Here is a 16,869-nt window from a genome sequence, read left to right as displayed (position 1 = left end):
CTGTAACGTTGGAAGTATTTAAATTAAAGAGACAGGCCCTGGCCAGTGTGGTTCAGTTGGTTGGGCGTCGCCCCGTGCACTGAAAGGTTGCTGGTTTGGTCCCTGGTCCCGTGGGGGGCATGCAGGAGGCAGCCTATCAATGTTTCACTATAGCATCGATGTTTCTCTCTCTTTCCCTCTCACTTCCTTCCTCTCTGAAAATCAATAAAAAATATTTTTTAAATTAAAGACACAGGACTGTGTCAGTTATGTAGGGCTTTAATTCAATCACCATTTTACAGATTATTAGCTAAGAAATTAAGTCACAGTCTAAGATTAATTTGCTCAAAATCACATAGCATTGGTTTGTTGTTTCTCACAAACTCTTTAAAACAAGGTTTTTCCTTTTTTCCTCAAATGCAAAAACCAGTTGAGTTTTTTAATACTGATCTTTTTTTCTTTATGTAAAACCTAGTTGACTGATACAAAGAAGAAAGTAGATGATGACTTGGGAACAATTGAAAGTTTGGAAGAAGCCAAAAAGAAGCTTCTTAAAGACGTGGAAGCACTGGGCCAGCGGCTGGAGGAAAAGGCTTTGGCCTATGACAAGCTGGAGAAGACCAAGAACCGCCTGCAGCAGGAGCTGGACGACCTGCTGGTGGACCTGGACCATCAGCGCCAGATCGTCTCCAATTTGGAGAAGAAGCAGAAGAAATTTGACCAGGTGGGCTCTTCCTCTAAGTTTCCGCCTCCCCGGCTCCAGGACCAGTGCCACACATCATTTCCCCCGGCGGAGCTCTCAGTTATATTTTAGTTTAAAATAATGTTTTCATATTTAAAAGCAATATACACTTATAGCTAAAGGGAAAAAGACAATGCCCATAATCTATTGCACGCTCTTACGTTGTTTTCTGAATTGTTTTCAATATTTCCCGATGCCGTTCCGTGTAGCTGTTGGCAGAAGAGAAGACCGTCTCTGCTCGCTGTGCGGAAGAGCGAGACCGAGCTGAAGCAGAGGCCAGAGAGAGAGAAACCAAAGCTCTGTCCCTGGCCCGGGCCCTTGAGGAGGCCCTGGAGGCCAAGGAGGAGTTTGAGAGGCAGAACAAGCAGCTCCGGGCAGACATGGAGGATCTGATGAGCTCCAAAGATGACGTGGGGAAAAACGTGAGTGTCCCTGGAGACTGGTCCCTTAGGGCACAGGCGCCCCTGGAAGCAAGTGCCTGGAGGATCTGGAAGGGCTCACCCTCAGTGAGGTGGTCGAGGCATCTGGCCTGTGGGTAAACCTGGGGTTAGCATCTTCTGGAAAAACCTGTGAGGTTTCCTGCGGTCTGCTCTTGTGTCGAGTTCTTGTAGCAGCACCTACAGGTGATTTATCCCTGTCACTCTCACGGGCCCTCTCCACCCGGACCTGCATTCAGGCAGGGGGCCTCTCAACAAAGGGTTTCATGGCTCCTGAGTCAACAGCTAGTTATCAGACTCAAGGGTGGCTCTGATGGAGCTGGTGGGATCTGTCTCCCACACGGAGGGGGTCCTGGAGAGGAGTGACGTGGGCCTGCAGCACTGTCTGACCTGGGACTTCCCAGTGAAACCCATTGTTTTCTCTGAAGATTTCAGCTGCGTTGGGAGTTTATTTACAGTCTGGAAATTTATGTGACACTGTTTCTCCTTCCACTGCATGCATCTTCCACAAGAGCAGTGACGATTTTTATTTACCCTACACCCCTCCCTTAGTACATGATGTGTTGAGGATAGTGAAGCGAGCCCAGGTCCAGGGATCAAAAACAGGTTCGGGACTTGGCTTTCCCACCAGCATCCATTCTGACAAGGAGAAGCCCCTTAAGCACTCTAAGCCTAAGTTTCCTCCTCTGTCAAATGGACATTACACTTGCCCGATTTCATGAAGCCACTGCAGGCATGCTGTGAAACACATGGTCCTCTATAAAGGTGAAGTCTGCTTTTCGTGGGATATAGGCTCTCTGGCAACATCATAAGAGGGGGAAGACTCCTACCTTTCTTCTGGGTCTCCCACAACCTTGTGCCCAGGGGCCAGCCCCAGGAACAAGAAAAGGCCACCTGAGATAGAAATGACTGATTACATAGTAAATGTGGAGAGAGAACTTCACAGTTGATTCCATTTTCTTGTTCCATATTAGCTTTCTCTAAAATGATTGAGTCACTCATTTATTCCCAAAACATTCTTTTTGTGCCTGTGAAGTGCCAGACTCTGCTGAGACACAGAGGCCCTCCTGGTGTAAGTCTCTTCCACCTGCCGGACATGGCCGTGAACCCCAAAGGGGACGCACAATAGCACCTACACATACCCGGCTGAAGGATTGTCTTGGGACTCAGGATGTGAGGCAGGAGTACTTGGCACAGAGAACTATGCAAATGTTTGTGGTGGGGATCTCTGTCCAGAGAAAGGCCAGGCCTCTCTTTAACTGGACTCTGCTTTGCAGGCCTCACACACCCTAATATTTAAAACTTTCCGCACGTTTTTAGTACACATGATCTTTTCTACAGCAAGAGCAGATATGCTGCCCTGGGCAATTTTTCTCAGTGGTTAGAGCGTCGGCCTGCAGACTGAAGGGTCTCAGGTTCGATTCCCCATCAAAGGCACATACATAGGTTGCAGGTTCAATCCCAGCCCTGGTCGGGGTGCATGTGGGAGGCAACCGATCAATGTGTCTCTCTCACGTCGATGTTTCTCTCTCCCCCTCCTCCCCCCTTCCCTTCTATTCCTTCTGTTCTCTAAAAATCAATGGAAAAAATATCCTTGGGTAAGGATTTAAAAAAAAAAGAAAGAAGAGATGTACTGTGGTACCTGTTACAGACAGTAGGCAAAGGCCAGTCAGCAGACAAGTTTCTCTGGCACTGTGTTCTTTGGCTTTTCAAGACCTCTCACCGGCAAGGTCGTCAGAGAGTAATTGATTGGTTACAGAACACAGTGAATAAAGAAGTCGGTACTGTCGTTTAAATGGCACACTCTGAACTGAGGACTAGCAGCAGCCATAGAGGGGAAGGGAAGGGAGGGAGCGGGTGATGTCAGGAGGCTGGCCCGGGGGCGCCTGGAGTGTCTAACATGCCCTGTGGGGGCCTATGAAGCAGGAAGATTGCTGTCCGAGCTGTGCCTCTGAGGGTCAGCTCTCTCCTGATGCTTCCTGTGGTTTAGGTTCATGAACTTGAAAAATCCAAACGGGCCCTCGAGCAGCAGGTAGAGGAAATGAGGACCCAGCTAGAAGAGCTGGAGGATGAACTTCAGGCAACAGAAGATGCCAAGCTGCGCCTGGAGGTCAACATGCAGGCCATGAAGGCCCAGTTCGAGAGAGACTTGCAAACCAGAGATGAACAGAATGAAGAAAAGAAGCGGCTGCTGATTAAACAGGTAGGTGGAAAGAAGTGTGGCCTCCAGAGCAAAAACTTGGTCAGTCTCAAAGCCCGTTTGGGGTCAATTTCCTGTTCATTCACATTAGTACACATTAACTGAAGTAAAATTATTAGGTCACTTAAGTTTATTCTTTACAATTTATGTAATTAAATTCCTATTTCTCAGACAGTATCCTTGTTGCTTACAAGCCAGGGTACTGATCATCAACTGAAAAGCCCTCAGTGAAATCTCAAGGGCATATGTAGTTAGATTCATATTCTGTGAGTCTTAAAAGTGTGGGTGAAGGAAAGAATCAAAACGCATCTGACAGGCGAGTGGGCGTGTTCCTAAGTCCCAATCACGTGTTCTGTAAACCGCTCTTTAAAGGAGAAAACCAGGTACTTACTTTTTCTGTACCTTAAAAAGTTGCTAGGCAGTTACAATTTGTATTATTTTTTAAGTGTATGTTAAACTTCTTAGTTTACTTTTAAAATTTTTGTGGATATTGTGGCACTCCCTTGGAGTTCCTGGTATCAAATCTTAGATTATTTAATTTTTTAATTTTCATTCCACTGATATTATGTTAGTCGCTTACTACTAGGTAACAAATTACCTCAAATTTGGTGGCTTAAAACAAGTCTAACTCAGCCTCTGCTGGCAGGAACTGTGAATGGGCTGAGCGGGGTGCGTCGCCTGCAGGCCTGCGGGACTGGAGGATCCTCGTCCAGTGGGCTCACCCACAAGGTGCTGGCCCGAGACCTCAGCCCCTCGCCATGTGGGCCTCTCCACAGGCTGCTCGAGTGTCCCTGGAGGGAGCTTCCCCATGAAATTGTCCCGTGTCTTTCAATTTTGTTGCATCACCTAGAACATGAGCTTAAGATCAGGGACTCGGCCTTTTCAGGTGCCCTTGTGGAAATGGTGTGTACCGGGTGTTTTTTAAAGATCTCTTTGAACGAAAGGCAACTTCTGTGGCTTTCTGTTAATAACAACTGCTTGGTAGCAGGAGCACCTGTGCAGAGTCACTAGAGCCCTATGCGACAACAGGCTGCCTGTTTTCTGTGTGAGGATACTTGGGCCTGACCAGACGTACCCGGTACTGTCATCCTGTCTGTTAGGTGCGGGAGCTTGAGGCAGAGCTAGAGGATGAGCGGAAACAGCGCGCGCTTGCTGTTGCTTCAAAGAAGAAAATGGAAATAGATTTGAAGGACCTTGAAGCTCAAATTGAGGCTGCAAACAAAGCGAGGGATGAAGTCATCAAGCAGCTGCGTAAACTTCAGGTATGTGCAGCCAACCATTGGTCTTTGATGGTATCATCTGAGATCAAACATGAAATGATCCACGAAGCCAGGGAGAAAGCTCTGTGCAGCATCTAGCCTGCCATCTTGACAGCCACGAGCCGTCACCTTGGCTATGTGTTGTGGCAGCAGGCCATAAAGGTGGCACGCCACACTCAGGGAGTTCGGACCAAGCCAGGGTGGAGTCAACAGGTGGAGCATCCACCAATAGGAATGCTCTTCGGGCTCTGAACAGCTTCTGATGATGCTTAACCAACGTGGCCACTTAGCCACCAGAGTGGAAGGTGGTGTTCACCCCCCTCCTTGATTGCCGTGAGCTTTAGTATTCTTTTCAGTCTGATTTAATCATCACTTTTGCTACTCAAATGCTGTGTTGGTTTTCACTCTCAGATGACGAGTAATTTCTACAATAACCCAATATGGACAGGATGTAATGGGCCCTCCCGTAAACAGGCACAACTTCTCTGGGAGGGATATTTGTCAGTGGTGACAAAAGCTTTAGAAAACTTCCATCCCTTTCACCTCAGTGATCCACATCTTGCGAATTTGTTCTAACAAAATATAAAGATGAGAAGAAATATTTATATACCAAGATCACAGCTGAAATGTTATTTCTGATAGCAAAACTGGAAACAGCCTAAATGTCAGTGGATTGACAGCCATTTTCATGATGAGATGGGTATGTAACGACAGCAGGGCTTAAGTGAGCAACAGAAGATAAGAGTGTGGGGACAATTTAGTCTATGTCCTGCACAAGAGTGTAGATTTTCACATACAGACATGCAGTTATACAAACCTAGAAAAGAGTTAGATGGAAAAGTCATCCCTGGATAATAGGTTTAAGAGTAACTTATTTGTCTTCTTGTACATTTTTTTAAAAGTTAAATACAAAGGTGTTTTTTTTTAACTAGCTAATTAGAAAAGGTTATTAAGTTCATTACAGAGAATATAAATAACAATTTACCTATTTTAAGTGTTTTGAGTGTTTTTTTAGTGAATTCATAGTGGTGTGCAGCCATCACCACTAATTTTGAACATTTTTGGTTCACTCTAAAAGAATCCTCTCCCCATTAGCTTCACTCCACACTATCTGCCACATCCAGAACTAAGCCACCGCTCATCTACTTTCTGTCTCTATAGATTGGCCTATGCTGGACATTTGATATAAGTGGAATCATACAATGTGTGGCTTTTTGTGCCTGGCTTCTTTCACTTAGCATCAAGGTTCATCCATGTTGTAGCATGAATATTTTGTTCCTTTTTATTACCAAATAATGTTTATTCCATTGTGTAGATATTTCTGCCACATTCTATTAATCCATTCATCGGTTGAGGGACATTTGGGTTACTTCAACTTTTTTACTATTGTAATAATACTGCTATGAACATTCACGTACATTTGTGTGCGCTTGTGCTTTCAGTTTTCTTAGCATATACCTAAGTTATATGGTAACTTTCATTTTAAGAAACTGCCAACCTTTCCACAGTGACCACACCATTTTATACTCTCACCAGCTGTGTGTGAGGGTTCCAGTTTCTCTACATCTTCACCAACATTTACTATTGTCTGTCTGTTAATTACAGCCATCCAGGTGGATATGAAGTGGTTTCTCATGGTGGTTTTGATTTGCATTTCCCTAATGCTAATGATGTTGATCATCTTTTGTTGTGCCTATTGGCCATTGTCTTATTTGGAAGAAATGTCTCCCAATCTTCCGTTCATCTTTTTGAGTTGTCTTTAATAATTGAGTTGTAACATTTCTGTATATACTCTGTTCTTATAAGATACATGATCTCCAAATATTTTCTTCCATTCTCTGGCTTGTCTATTCACTCATTCAGTGGTATTATTTACAGCAGAAAAATTTTTTAATTTTGATGGAGTCCATTTTATTTTTTCTTTTGTTTCGTGGTGTTTTTTTAATTTGTCTTTATTGTTGAAAGTATTATAAATGTCCCCTTTTCCCCCCATTGATCCCCTCCACCCTGCACGCCTTCACCACACTACTGTCTGTGTCCATGCGTTATGCATTTATGCACATAGGTTTCTAGGTTAATCTCTCCCCACCCACTCACCCACCCCTGCCTTCCCTCTGAGATCCTTCAGTCTTCTCCATGCTTCTATGTCTCTACATCTACTTTGTTCGTCAGTTTATTTTGTTCATTAGATTCCACATGAGTGAGATCATGTGATACTTGTCTTTATCTGACTGGTTTATTTCGCTTAGCATAATATTTTCCAGGTCCCATCATGCTGCCTCAAAGGGTAAGGGATCCTTTGTTTTTACAGCTGCATAGCATTCCATGGTATAAATGTCTGTGATGATGCTTGATATGACTTCAACCTTGAACTTGTAGAGACTTGTTTTGTGTCCTAATATGTGGTCTATCTTTGAGAATGCCTATTCTTTAGCTTTGGGGTGAAAAGTTCTGTAAATGTCAATTAAATTCATCTGATCTGGTGTGTCATTTAGAGTCCCTGTTTCTTTGTTGATTTTTTGCTGGAAGATCTCTCCAGTAAAGTCAGTGGGGTGTTAAAGTCCCCTATTATGACTGTATTGCTGTCAGTCTCTCCTTTAAAGTCCTCCAGAAGTTTGTTGTTGTTTTTTAGCCTGTGTGTCTTTTGTTCTGAGGTGGGTCTCTTGTAGCCAGCATATATTTGGGTCTTGTTTCCTTATCCATTCAGGTACCCTATGCCCTTTGAGATATTTAATCCATTTATATTTATTATTGATAGGTATTTATCTGTTGCCATTTTACTTCTTTATGCCTGTTTTTCTCTCTCTACCTCTCTATTTCTTATTATTACAACAGTCCCTTTAACATTTCTTACATTGCTGGTTTGGTGGTGATAAACTCCTTTAGCCTTTTTTTGTCTGGGAAGCTCTTTATTTTACCATCTATGTTGAATGATAGCCTGGCTGGATAGAGTAGTCTTAGTTTCAGATCCTTGTTTTGCATTACTTTGAATACTTCATGCCCATTCCCTTCTTGCCTGTAGAGTTTCTGGTGAGAAATCAGCTGACAGCCTTATGGGAGCTCCTTTGTAGGTAACAGATTGCTTTTCTCTTGCTGCCTTTAAGATTCTCTCTGTCTTAAATTTAGTTATGATGTGTCTGGGCTTGGGCCTCCTTGGGTTCTTCTTGCTTGGGACTCTCTGTGCCTCCTGAACTTGTGTGACTTTTTCCTTCACCAGGTTAGGGAAGTTTTCTGCCATTATTTCTTCAACCAGGTTCTCTAACCCTTGCTTACTTTCTGGCACCTCTTGTGCTTTTTAAAACTATATCTATGAAACCACTGCTTACTCCGAGGTCATAAAGATTTATAGCAACATAAGATTTATTGCTCTGTTTTCCCCTAAGAGTTTTATACTTTACTCTTTTTAAACTCCATTTTGAGTTAATTTTTGTTGCATGGTTTTATGTATAAACTTTATTTTTTTGGATATGGATATCCAGTTATTTAAAGACTATTCTTTCCCTCATTGAATTAATTCTATTCCATTGATCTATGTCTGTCCTTAAGCAAATACCACAGTCTTGATTACTATAGCTTTGTACATTTTGATATTGGGAAGTGTGACTTCTCCAACTTTGTTCTTTTTCAAGATTGTTTAGCTATCCAGGTTCTTTGCAATTCCATACAAATCTTAGAATCAACTTGTCAATATTGTGTTGAGATCAATTTGGAGAGTATTGCCATCTTAACAATATTGTTTTCATCCATGAACATGACCATCTTTCCATTTATTTAGCTATTCTTTTTTTTCAATGATGTTTTTATAGTTTTTGGTGTATAAGTCTTATATTTCTTCAGCTAAATTGATGCTTAAGTATTTTATTCTTTTTGATGCTATTTTAAGTCTAATTGCTTTCTTAATTTGGGGGATATTTATAATTAGTGTACAGAAATACGATTGATTTTTATATATTGATCTTGTATTCTGCAACCTTCCTGAACTCGTTTATTCATTCTAGTGGATTTTTAATGAATCCCTTAAGGTTTTCTGCATATAAGATCATATCATCTACAGGTTGAGCTAGTTTATTTCTTCCTTTCCAATCTGCATGTCTTTGTATCTTTCTCTTGGCCTAATGGATTTGACTAGAATTTCCATTACACTGTTAAACGGAAGTGGCAGGGTCAGACATCCCCGTCTCACTACTGACCTTAGGGGGAAAGCATTCAGTCTTTGACCATTAAGTATGATAATAGCTGTCAGTTTTTCATTGATGCCCTTTCTCAGAGGTGAGGAAGTTTCTTCCTATTCAGCTTGTTATTTTTATAATGAAAGGGTATTAGATGTTGTCAAATACTACTTCTGAATTTTGAAATGATTATATGGTTATATAAATTCATTTTTGTTGTCAAACCAATCTTGCATTGCTTATATAAATCTTAGTTGGATGGATTCAGTTTGCTACTATTTTGTTGAGGATTTTTGCATATACACTCACAAGGGATATTGGTCTGAATGTTTTCTTGTGATATCTTTATTTCTATATACTTTTATATTTGCAATGAATGTATATTACTTTTATAATCTGGAAAAAATATGTTTGAAAACAAAGAATGAAAACTACCTCAAAACTTTCTTCTGTTTCTCTTCAGGCTCAGATGAAGGATTACCAGCGTGAATTAGAAGAAGCCCGTGCATCCCGGGATGAGATTTTTGCTCAATCCAAAGAGAGTGAAAAGAAATTAAAGAGTCTGGAAGCAGAAATCCTTCAGCTACAGGAGGTTTGTTTGTTTACTTATCCACTTGTTCAGCAAATATTTGTTCTTGCAGTTTCTCCAAGATCAGATAAATATCCTAGTATCTTTGTAGCCTTGTGTAATTCCACTGTCCATTTTTAGTGTGTTATTGGACCATCTTATTGCTTCAGTTTGGCAAAGTGGTCACACTTTGATACTGCTCAGATATATTCCTGGCTGAAGGCAGAGAAGCTGACTAGTAACTTTTCAAGCCACTTGCCAGGCTTGTTCCATACATAAGAAAAAGAGTGATGTTTATTTAGTGTTGGTAAGCATCAGAGTCACTTAACTCTGAACTCTGACCTAAGTGATACAAGATTGCCTTGTTTTACACAGAAGCACTGTGAATGATACCTAAAAGGAGAGGTTATGTTTCATTGAATTTTAAGTGAATCCTCTTATAATCCAACAAATGTTAACAAAGACAAATAAATGAGGAGTTGAGCTTATGAGAAAGGGAACTCCCTAGGAGTCAGGAATGTAGAAGGAACTGGAAACCAGTAAGTAAACCCTGAGCAGATCCTAAGATTACACTGAGGGCCAGTTTTTGGGCTAATCTTTGCTTTCTGTTTCCTTAATTTTTGCTCATACCTTTATTTCCTTTGGGTTTTTCTTTTTCTTGAGTTGGACACTCGTTAATGTGCAAGCTTTCCTCTTGCCTAATATGTTCATAGAACATTATACATTCCCCCCAGGGTACTGCTTTCACTATATCCTATTTGTTGTCATTTAAATTCCAATTTTTCTAATTTCTATGATGGTTTCTCTATCCCATGAATAATTTAAAAGTATGGTTTAAATTTCCAAATGTGTGACATATATTTTTTCTTATTTGATTTCTGGTTTTATTGCTTATGGTCAGAGAACATGGAGTGTCAAGCCGCTCTGGGGCTTAGAACAGTGTCTATATAAATATTCCATGTGTGCTTAAAAAGAACATTTGTTGATGAAGCAGAATGTTCTAGATCTATGTACATCATCATGTAGTTGATCAGTGATCTCATCCCCAGAGGTGATGGGTTCTGGGAGCCTGTCTCTTGGAGAGCTCCTGGGCATGACTTCAGTGTCCAGACCCCCTGCGGCCCAGCAGTCTGTCCTCAGAAAGCTGGGAGTATGTATTTTAGACCTTCAAATGATCACTGCACTGTGAAGAGGCAGATCTGAAAAGCTAGCTTGCCCTTTGGTCTATTTCTGTTTCCACCTCAGACACACGCCTTTGTTCATCAGAGTTATAGGCCCTTGGGTCCTCTCCTTCCTCAGCCTGTCTGTAGCACATCCAGCCAGTGGTGGGGAAGGAGCCCTCTCTAGGCCCAGGAAACTAGACCACAGAGGCTGGAGGGCAGAGCTGGCACTCACACAGTGTGTTCATTGGAGGCCTTCAGGTCAGGCCCTGAGTATTTTGCCTGTTGCCATCACAGCCTGGACGCGTGCCCTGTGGGCCTCAGTTTTATCCATAACCTAAGGAGCTGGTGCAGCTCTCAAATTCTGAGAGTGATCTCAGCCTTTACCCAGGTGGGGTGAGAAATGCACCCTGGCCCCGCCTGTGGAAGACCCTCTTCCCAAGGAAATTCATGGGAAAGCAGCTCTTCCTCCAGGGAGCCAGACCAGGCAGCTCTTCCTCCAGGGGGCTGGCAGCACAGGGCTGTTTCCTTGCCCTGCCCAGTTCTCTAAGCCTGCTGAGCGGCAGGAGCCTCACTCGCCAGGGCTCCTATCTCCTTCAAGGAAGACGCCCTGCAGTGCAGAGGCCAGCGCTGAGCCCGAGTCACTCCACCCATCTTCTCCCCAGGGGAGCTGTGATCCTTGCTGTATTGCATGAGTGCCTTATTTTCTGGCCTGTCTATAGTGTATTTGACCTCCAAACTATACTACTTGTCTATGTGACAGATACTTCAAGACCATGAATTGGTCTAGTTCTGGGTTTACATAAAGCTTGCGCTCAGTTTATGACAAGAAACACCAGCTTTCTGAGGAGGGCAGGAGTGTGGCTGCCTCTGAAATTAGAAGGTATGGCCACGCCCTTACATAGACTGGGATGTCCCTCTTTGGACACTTATATCAAGATGTGGACACAGCACATCACCTGGCTGACCTGCAGCCAAACAGATTCTCTTCAGCAAACCTGCCAGTTTAATTTCTCAAACCTAATTGCAGTCTGAGGCACACAGTGCGCCTGCCTGAAGCAAGGTTGACTACAGCCCACAGGCTTCATCAGGTTTCACATTTGAGGAAACATTAACCGCCAGAGCTTAAACCTCATTTAGGAACTTGCCTCATCTGAGCGAGCCCGCCGACATGCTGAGCAAGAGAGAGATGAGCTGGCTGATGAGATCGCCAACAGCGCCTCTGGCAAGTGAGTCTCCTGGCAGCGGGGGAAGGGAGGGTCGTCTAGAAATGAGTGGAGGCCCCACTGGTTCTCCTGGGCACCTGGGGTTCATTCCCCTTGGGCTTGACTGCTGCACTGAGAAGGCCGTGGTATTGTCCGGCCCACAGGAGTCGTCAGTTGATTTGCTCATCTGTTCAAACTCTGGAAAGATGAGCAAAGATGCTGAGCCCCCAGACTGCCTCAGCTACAGCTGGCTGCCCAGCCCAGACAGGTCACACCTATGCCAGCCGCGCCCACGCAGGTGTGGGGATGTACATTCAAAGCGAACCTGGTTTCCTGACTGCACAGCCTTGCAATGCAAGTCTTCACTCTCAAATTCATTAGGTTTGGCAAGTAGCTTCCTTTGACTTACCTTTCCCTGAATGATTTTCATTAAAATACATTTTTTTCCCCCAATTAGAAAGTTGCTCTATCTAATTACCACACTGAGGGTTCATCATGGACATTTTCTAGCATGTGACGATGAGGAGGTAGCATTTTACTCAATGCACTGGAAAACCAGCAGAGTTCAAACCAGAAGTGCCAGGATCTTTTTGCACTTTTGAAAGCTGATGCTGGCTGCTGGCTGCTGGCTGCTGGCTGTGGAGAACAGATGGACAGGCAGCAGGGAGGCCAGCTGGAAGGCTCCCACAGTGGTCCAGGCGAGAGATGATGGGGCCTACACTAGGGAGGCAGGCGTGAGGACAGAGAAGTGGGTGGCGTGTTTGGAAGTGTGATCAGTATGACTTGACAGATTGGGTGATGGGTGCAGGGGAGAGAAAAACCAAGAGTGGTGCTGTTTCTAGCAGCAGGGTGGGAGGAGGAGCCCTCCTGGAGGTCCCCGTGCTGGACAGAGCTGGTGTTGAGCTGTCTCCTTGCTCCGCCAGGTCTGCGCTGCTGGATGAGAAGCGGCGTCTGGAGGCACGGATCGCACAGCTAGAGGAGGAGCTCGAAGAGGAGCAGAGCAACATGGAGCTGCTCAACGACCGCTTCCGCAAGACCACGCTACAGGTTGCTCACGCTGCAGCCCAGCCCCTGGGAAGGGCTGTGCTTCCTGTCTGGCACGAGTGACTAAACGCATCTTCTCTCCAGGTGGACACACTGAATGCAGAGCTGGCGGCCGAGCGCAGTGCTGCCCAGAAGAGCGACAATGCGCGCCAGCAGCTAGAGCGGCAGAACAAGGAGCTGAAGGCCAAGCTGCAGGAGCTAGAGGGTGCTGTCAAGTCCAAGTTCAAGGCCACCATCTCAGCCCTCGAGGCCAAGATTGGGCAGCTGGAGGAGCAACTGGAGCAGGAGGCCAAGTAAGAGGTTTTTGATGTGGTGAACCAGCTTTTCTGCTACAGACCAGGTCCAGGTTCAGCCTGTGAACCACACACAAAACAGACAATTGCCCTATGGGAATTCCTATGGCAGGGAGGGGAGACAAGGACACGGGTCACCAGAGTGAGGGACAGAAGGTGGTGGGAGCCTTCAGGGAAGGCTGGGCTCACCGGACTCAGCTGATAATACTGTGCCCATGATTTTCTAGGTGACATAGTTTACATCTCTACCCAAAGTCCACTTTCCAAGCATCACATAAAATGCTACATTTTGCTGGCAGAAATGCATTTTGACAAAAATAAAAGCTTTTTTTCACCCATAGGCAGGGACTTCTTGACAGTTTGTTCTATTGTACTAAACCACTCTCCAATTTGTGAGGAACTGCCCAATATAGCTTTGGGCAGGCATTTACAAAGCTGTGAGATCTTCAGATTAGCCCTCTTATTGGGGAGCTGGGCCCAGAAATGCAGGGCCTGTGCTCAAAGCCCAACATCCTCCCCAACCCAGCATCCCTACTTCCCACTTCACTCAGCTCCATTGAGCTCAAATAAAACAATTCAGGGTTTGTTGTTAGCTGTAATTAACATGACTCACGCTTTGGGCTAACTCCATCATAATCCATTTCTGCATAACATTTGTTATTTGTCAAAGAACAAAAACACTTTTTCTGTTTGTTGGGGGAAAGCCCCAAAAGTCTAAATTCAGGATCGATTCCAAAGAGCCTGTGTATGCGTAGCCTCACTCAAATTCCTAAGAGCTTTAATAGGAGAAACTTACGTACATGCAGCTGCTCCCAGTGATGGCCGGCCAGGAAGAGATCCACACCCTCCCAGGACAGGGCCTCTTGTTTATAGGGGGGTTATCAGTAAAACCACATGGTGGGTAGTCACATAGACCACCAGAAATAACTGCATTTCTAAGTTAGCAGGTAGTATCAGGCGGTTATCCACACACTGTGCATTCACTGCCCTCCTTCCTGGGCCTGAAGTTTATCTCTGCGTCGCATTCCAGCTTTCTGGGTAGTCAGCCAAACCTGAGGCTACAGGGAGTTAAACAGTCACAGGAGGTTAAACAGAGAGGCCAGCATTTCCCAGATGCCTTTACCTCTGAAGACTATTGCATCTCTGAGCTCCCTACACTGTTGTCAATGGAGTTCACCGGATGAGTTCTCTCCTTTGTGAGAAGCAATATAGGCCTGTCTGGAAACATGGTGATCTGACTTCTAACTATAGTGTGAGTGGGAGGTCCCCCCATGTTAGCTGCTATAGCCCCAGCCATCATAATGGGTCTTCGTTTTGTTTTCTAGGCTAACAAGTTAGGTGATTAGAGTAAGGTTTTTGTGTCTGCAGTGTAAGTGACTGGTAGCTTGTGTAACACTTGATCACTAAATATCTGCATGTGAAGGAATACACTTTTTCTTCCTATCAGCATTAGAATACGTTATCAAAGGCCATTCATATTATAACCAGAAGGGAAAAGTCTGGGTCATATTAATGATGATGATATTCTGATCAGAGAGGTCCTGAAAACACTTTAAAAATATTTTCTCCATTCAGACTATCATTTCGCAAATTACAAAGACTAATTAATGGTTGACCATCTTCATAGGGAACGAGCAGCAGCCAACAAACTGGTCCGACGTACCGAGAAGAAACTGAAAGAAATCTTCATGCAGGTTGAAGATGAACGTCGCCATGCAGATCAGTATAAAGAACAGGTAAGGAACCCGGCTGGTGTCGCTCAGTGATTGAGCATCAGCCCAGGCACCAAAATGTCGTTGGTTCTATCTCCAGTCAGGGGGGCATTCAGGAGGCAGCTGATCAATGGTTTTCTCTCATCAATGTTTCTCTCGTGCTCTCTCCCTCTCCCTGAAGTTAATAAAAACACTTTAAAATATAAAGAAAGAATAGGTAAGGGAAGAAGGTGAGACGGGGTGAAATGTCTTCCACCTTAGAAATGCTTTTACAAGGAGACTGATGCAAATGAGCCAAGAGTTACCATTTGATGGCTAAATTAAGAAAATGCTACTTGAGGCCCTGACCGGGTGGCTCAGTTGGTTAGAGCGTCGTCCTGATATACCAAGGTTGTGGGTTCAGTCTCCAGTCAGGGCGCATAGAAGCAGCAACAAATCAGTTTCTTTCTCAAGTTAATAAATAGAATTTTTTTTAATGCTATTTGAAACTCTTAATTCTAATGTTTTAACACACATGCTGTGTCAGGCACTCCTGAGTGCTGGGGATCAGAGGTAATTAAGACAGCCCCCACCCCTCAGGGATCTCCCACCAGAAATACAGAGGGCTGGGTAAGAGCACACTGCGAGGGCTCTGAAGTGAGAGGCCTGAACTGAATCTTAAAGTTAACCTGTTTCCTCCACTAGAATGCTTGCTTTGTGAGTGCAGCAATTTCTGCCTCACTGTCAGTGTCTCACTCACCATTGTCTCTTACAGGCCTAGAGTAGCTCCTGGGCAGGGTTGGCAGTCACTGTATATTGGCTGGATGCAGGATAGGAAGCACAGAGGAAACATTGTACTGTGTGCAGGACCCGTATGGTTTTCCTTATCTGCATCCAGGCATCCTTTTTATTTTTATTAGAAAATGCTCTAATAAGACTGTGGCCAGGTCTGGTAGCTAAGGTAGACGGAGCTGAGGATCCCACTGCCTTTAGCCCAGACCCTTCCCTTTTATTCCCCTGCTCTAGTCAGACACCCCAGCCTTCCCTTCTCACCCCCACCCACAGAGCCCAACAGCACTGAGGGCAGTTCTCGGTGGGTGTGAGCTGGACCTGCAGGAGTGGCCAGTCTGTATGGCTCATGACAGTGTATGACCCTTTCAGGTCTTCCAGAGTGGCTTTGTACTTGAATCAAACTATAACATCTGAAACACCTGTACTAAAAGGAGGCATGAAAATGGGTGTACCATCTTCTGGGGGTGGAGACTGTCACACTGCTAGCCTTCTATGTTTTGCAGGAATAGCCATTCCCTTCCCACGATCCCATACGTCACTCACGTGAAGATACTAAATTCGTTTTCTGTAAAAAACTCAGGGTTGCAAATAGGGTTTTAAGTTTTTAAAAAATTTCCTTTAGCACAGTTTGCTCTGTGGACACTGGCTTTGCTGAGAACAGTGAGCCAGTCAAAAGGCCTGAGGCCTGCCCCTGGGCTTCAAGTGCACACACGTTTAAGTGCGTGCACGCACCCACATGCTCACGGGGCGCTCTGGGTGCAGTGATCCTGGATCTGGATTCACCAGTTTGACTTGACTTGGTTCATGTAACTTCCCCCAAGATGGAGAAGGCCAATGCCCGGATGAAGCAACTTAAACGGCAGCTGGAGGAAGCAGAAGAAGAAGCTACACGTGCCAATGCATCTCGGCGTAAACTCCAGCGGGAACTGGATGATGCCACTGAGGCCAACGAGGGTCTGAGCCGTGAGGTCAGCACCCTGAAGAACCGGCTGAGGTGAGCGACCTAGGGGACTCATGAGAGGCGTTGGGTCTCTTGGAGTCCATGCCCAAACCCTCCAGAAACAGCCGGATTTGTAGGCTTAGGGCTTTTCTGAAGTGGTTTACTTAGGTTCACGTAGAGTTAGTGTTTCTTGCTCATAAGTCACTTCCGGTGTATCCATCCAGGACTTCTGACCTTTAGCAGTCCTTGAGAGCAGAAGAGGCACAGACCCACTTTTTCTTTTCTTTTTTGCCATTTACTAGTGGACCATACAAATACACAACACAAAGCTGAGACACAACACAGAGAGCCAGGTCCAGTGTCCATCCATGTCCCAATATCCACGGTGAG

The 16,869-nt window shown here is 44.6% G+C and overlaps 2 protein-coding genes across 4 annotated transcripts in view; one reads left to right on the top strand and one right to left on the bottom strand.

The window, feature by feature from the left end:
* The window catches only part of NDEL1 (nudE neurodevelopment protein 1 like 1), a 57,151-nt gene that overhangs the window by 3,418 nt on the left and 36,864 nt on the right, over positions 1 to 16,869 (bottom strand). The window lies entirely within an intron of this gene.
* MYH10 (myosin heavy chain 10) overlaps positions 1 to 16,869 on the top strand; it is a 131,073-nt gene that overhangs the window by 111,641 nt on the left and 2,563 nt on the right. For all 3 annotated transcript variants that reach the window (XM_081161901.1, XM_081161902.1, XM_081161903.1), the window contains 10 exons: positions 455 to 703; positions 931 to 1,143; positions 3,149 to 3,361; positions 4,459 to 4,620; positions 9,250 to 9,378; positions 11,655 to 11,743; positions 12,643 to 12,766; positions 12,848 to 13,056; positions 14,684 to 14,792; positions 16,361 to 16,533. In XM_081161901.1, the coding sequence (XP_081018027.1) occupies positions 455 to 703; positions 931 to 1,143; positions 3,149 to 3,361; positions 4,459 to 4,620; positions 9,250 to 9,378; positions 11,655 to 11,743; positions 12,643 to 12,766; positions 12,848 to 13,056; positions 14,684 to 14,792; positions 16,361 to 16,533 (1,670 nt within the window). The remainder of the gene's footprint in view (positions 1 to 454; positions 704 to 930; positions 1,144 to 3,148; positions 3,362 to 4,458; positions 4,621 to 9,249; positions 9,379 to 11,654; positions 11,744 to 12,642; positions 12,767 to 12,847; positions 13,057 to 14,683; positions 14,793 to 16,360; positions 16,534 to 16,869) is intronic.

Source organism: Miniopterus schreibersii (genome assembly GCF_964146895.1).
Source record: "Miniopterus schreibersii genome assembly, chromosome: 16".
In the NCBI taxonomy this organism is placed as follows: Eukaryota; Metazoa; Chordata; class Mammalia; order Chiroptera; family Miniopteridae; genus Miniopterus; species Miniopterus schreibersii.
The sequence above is the reverse complement of the archived record's forward strand: the minus strand, read 5'-3'. Positions and strand labels throughout refer to the sequence as shown.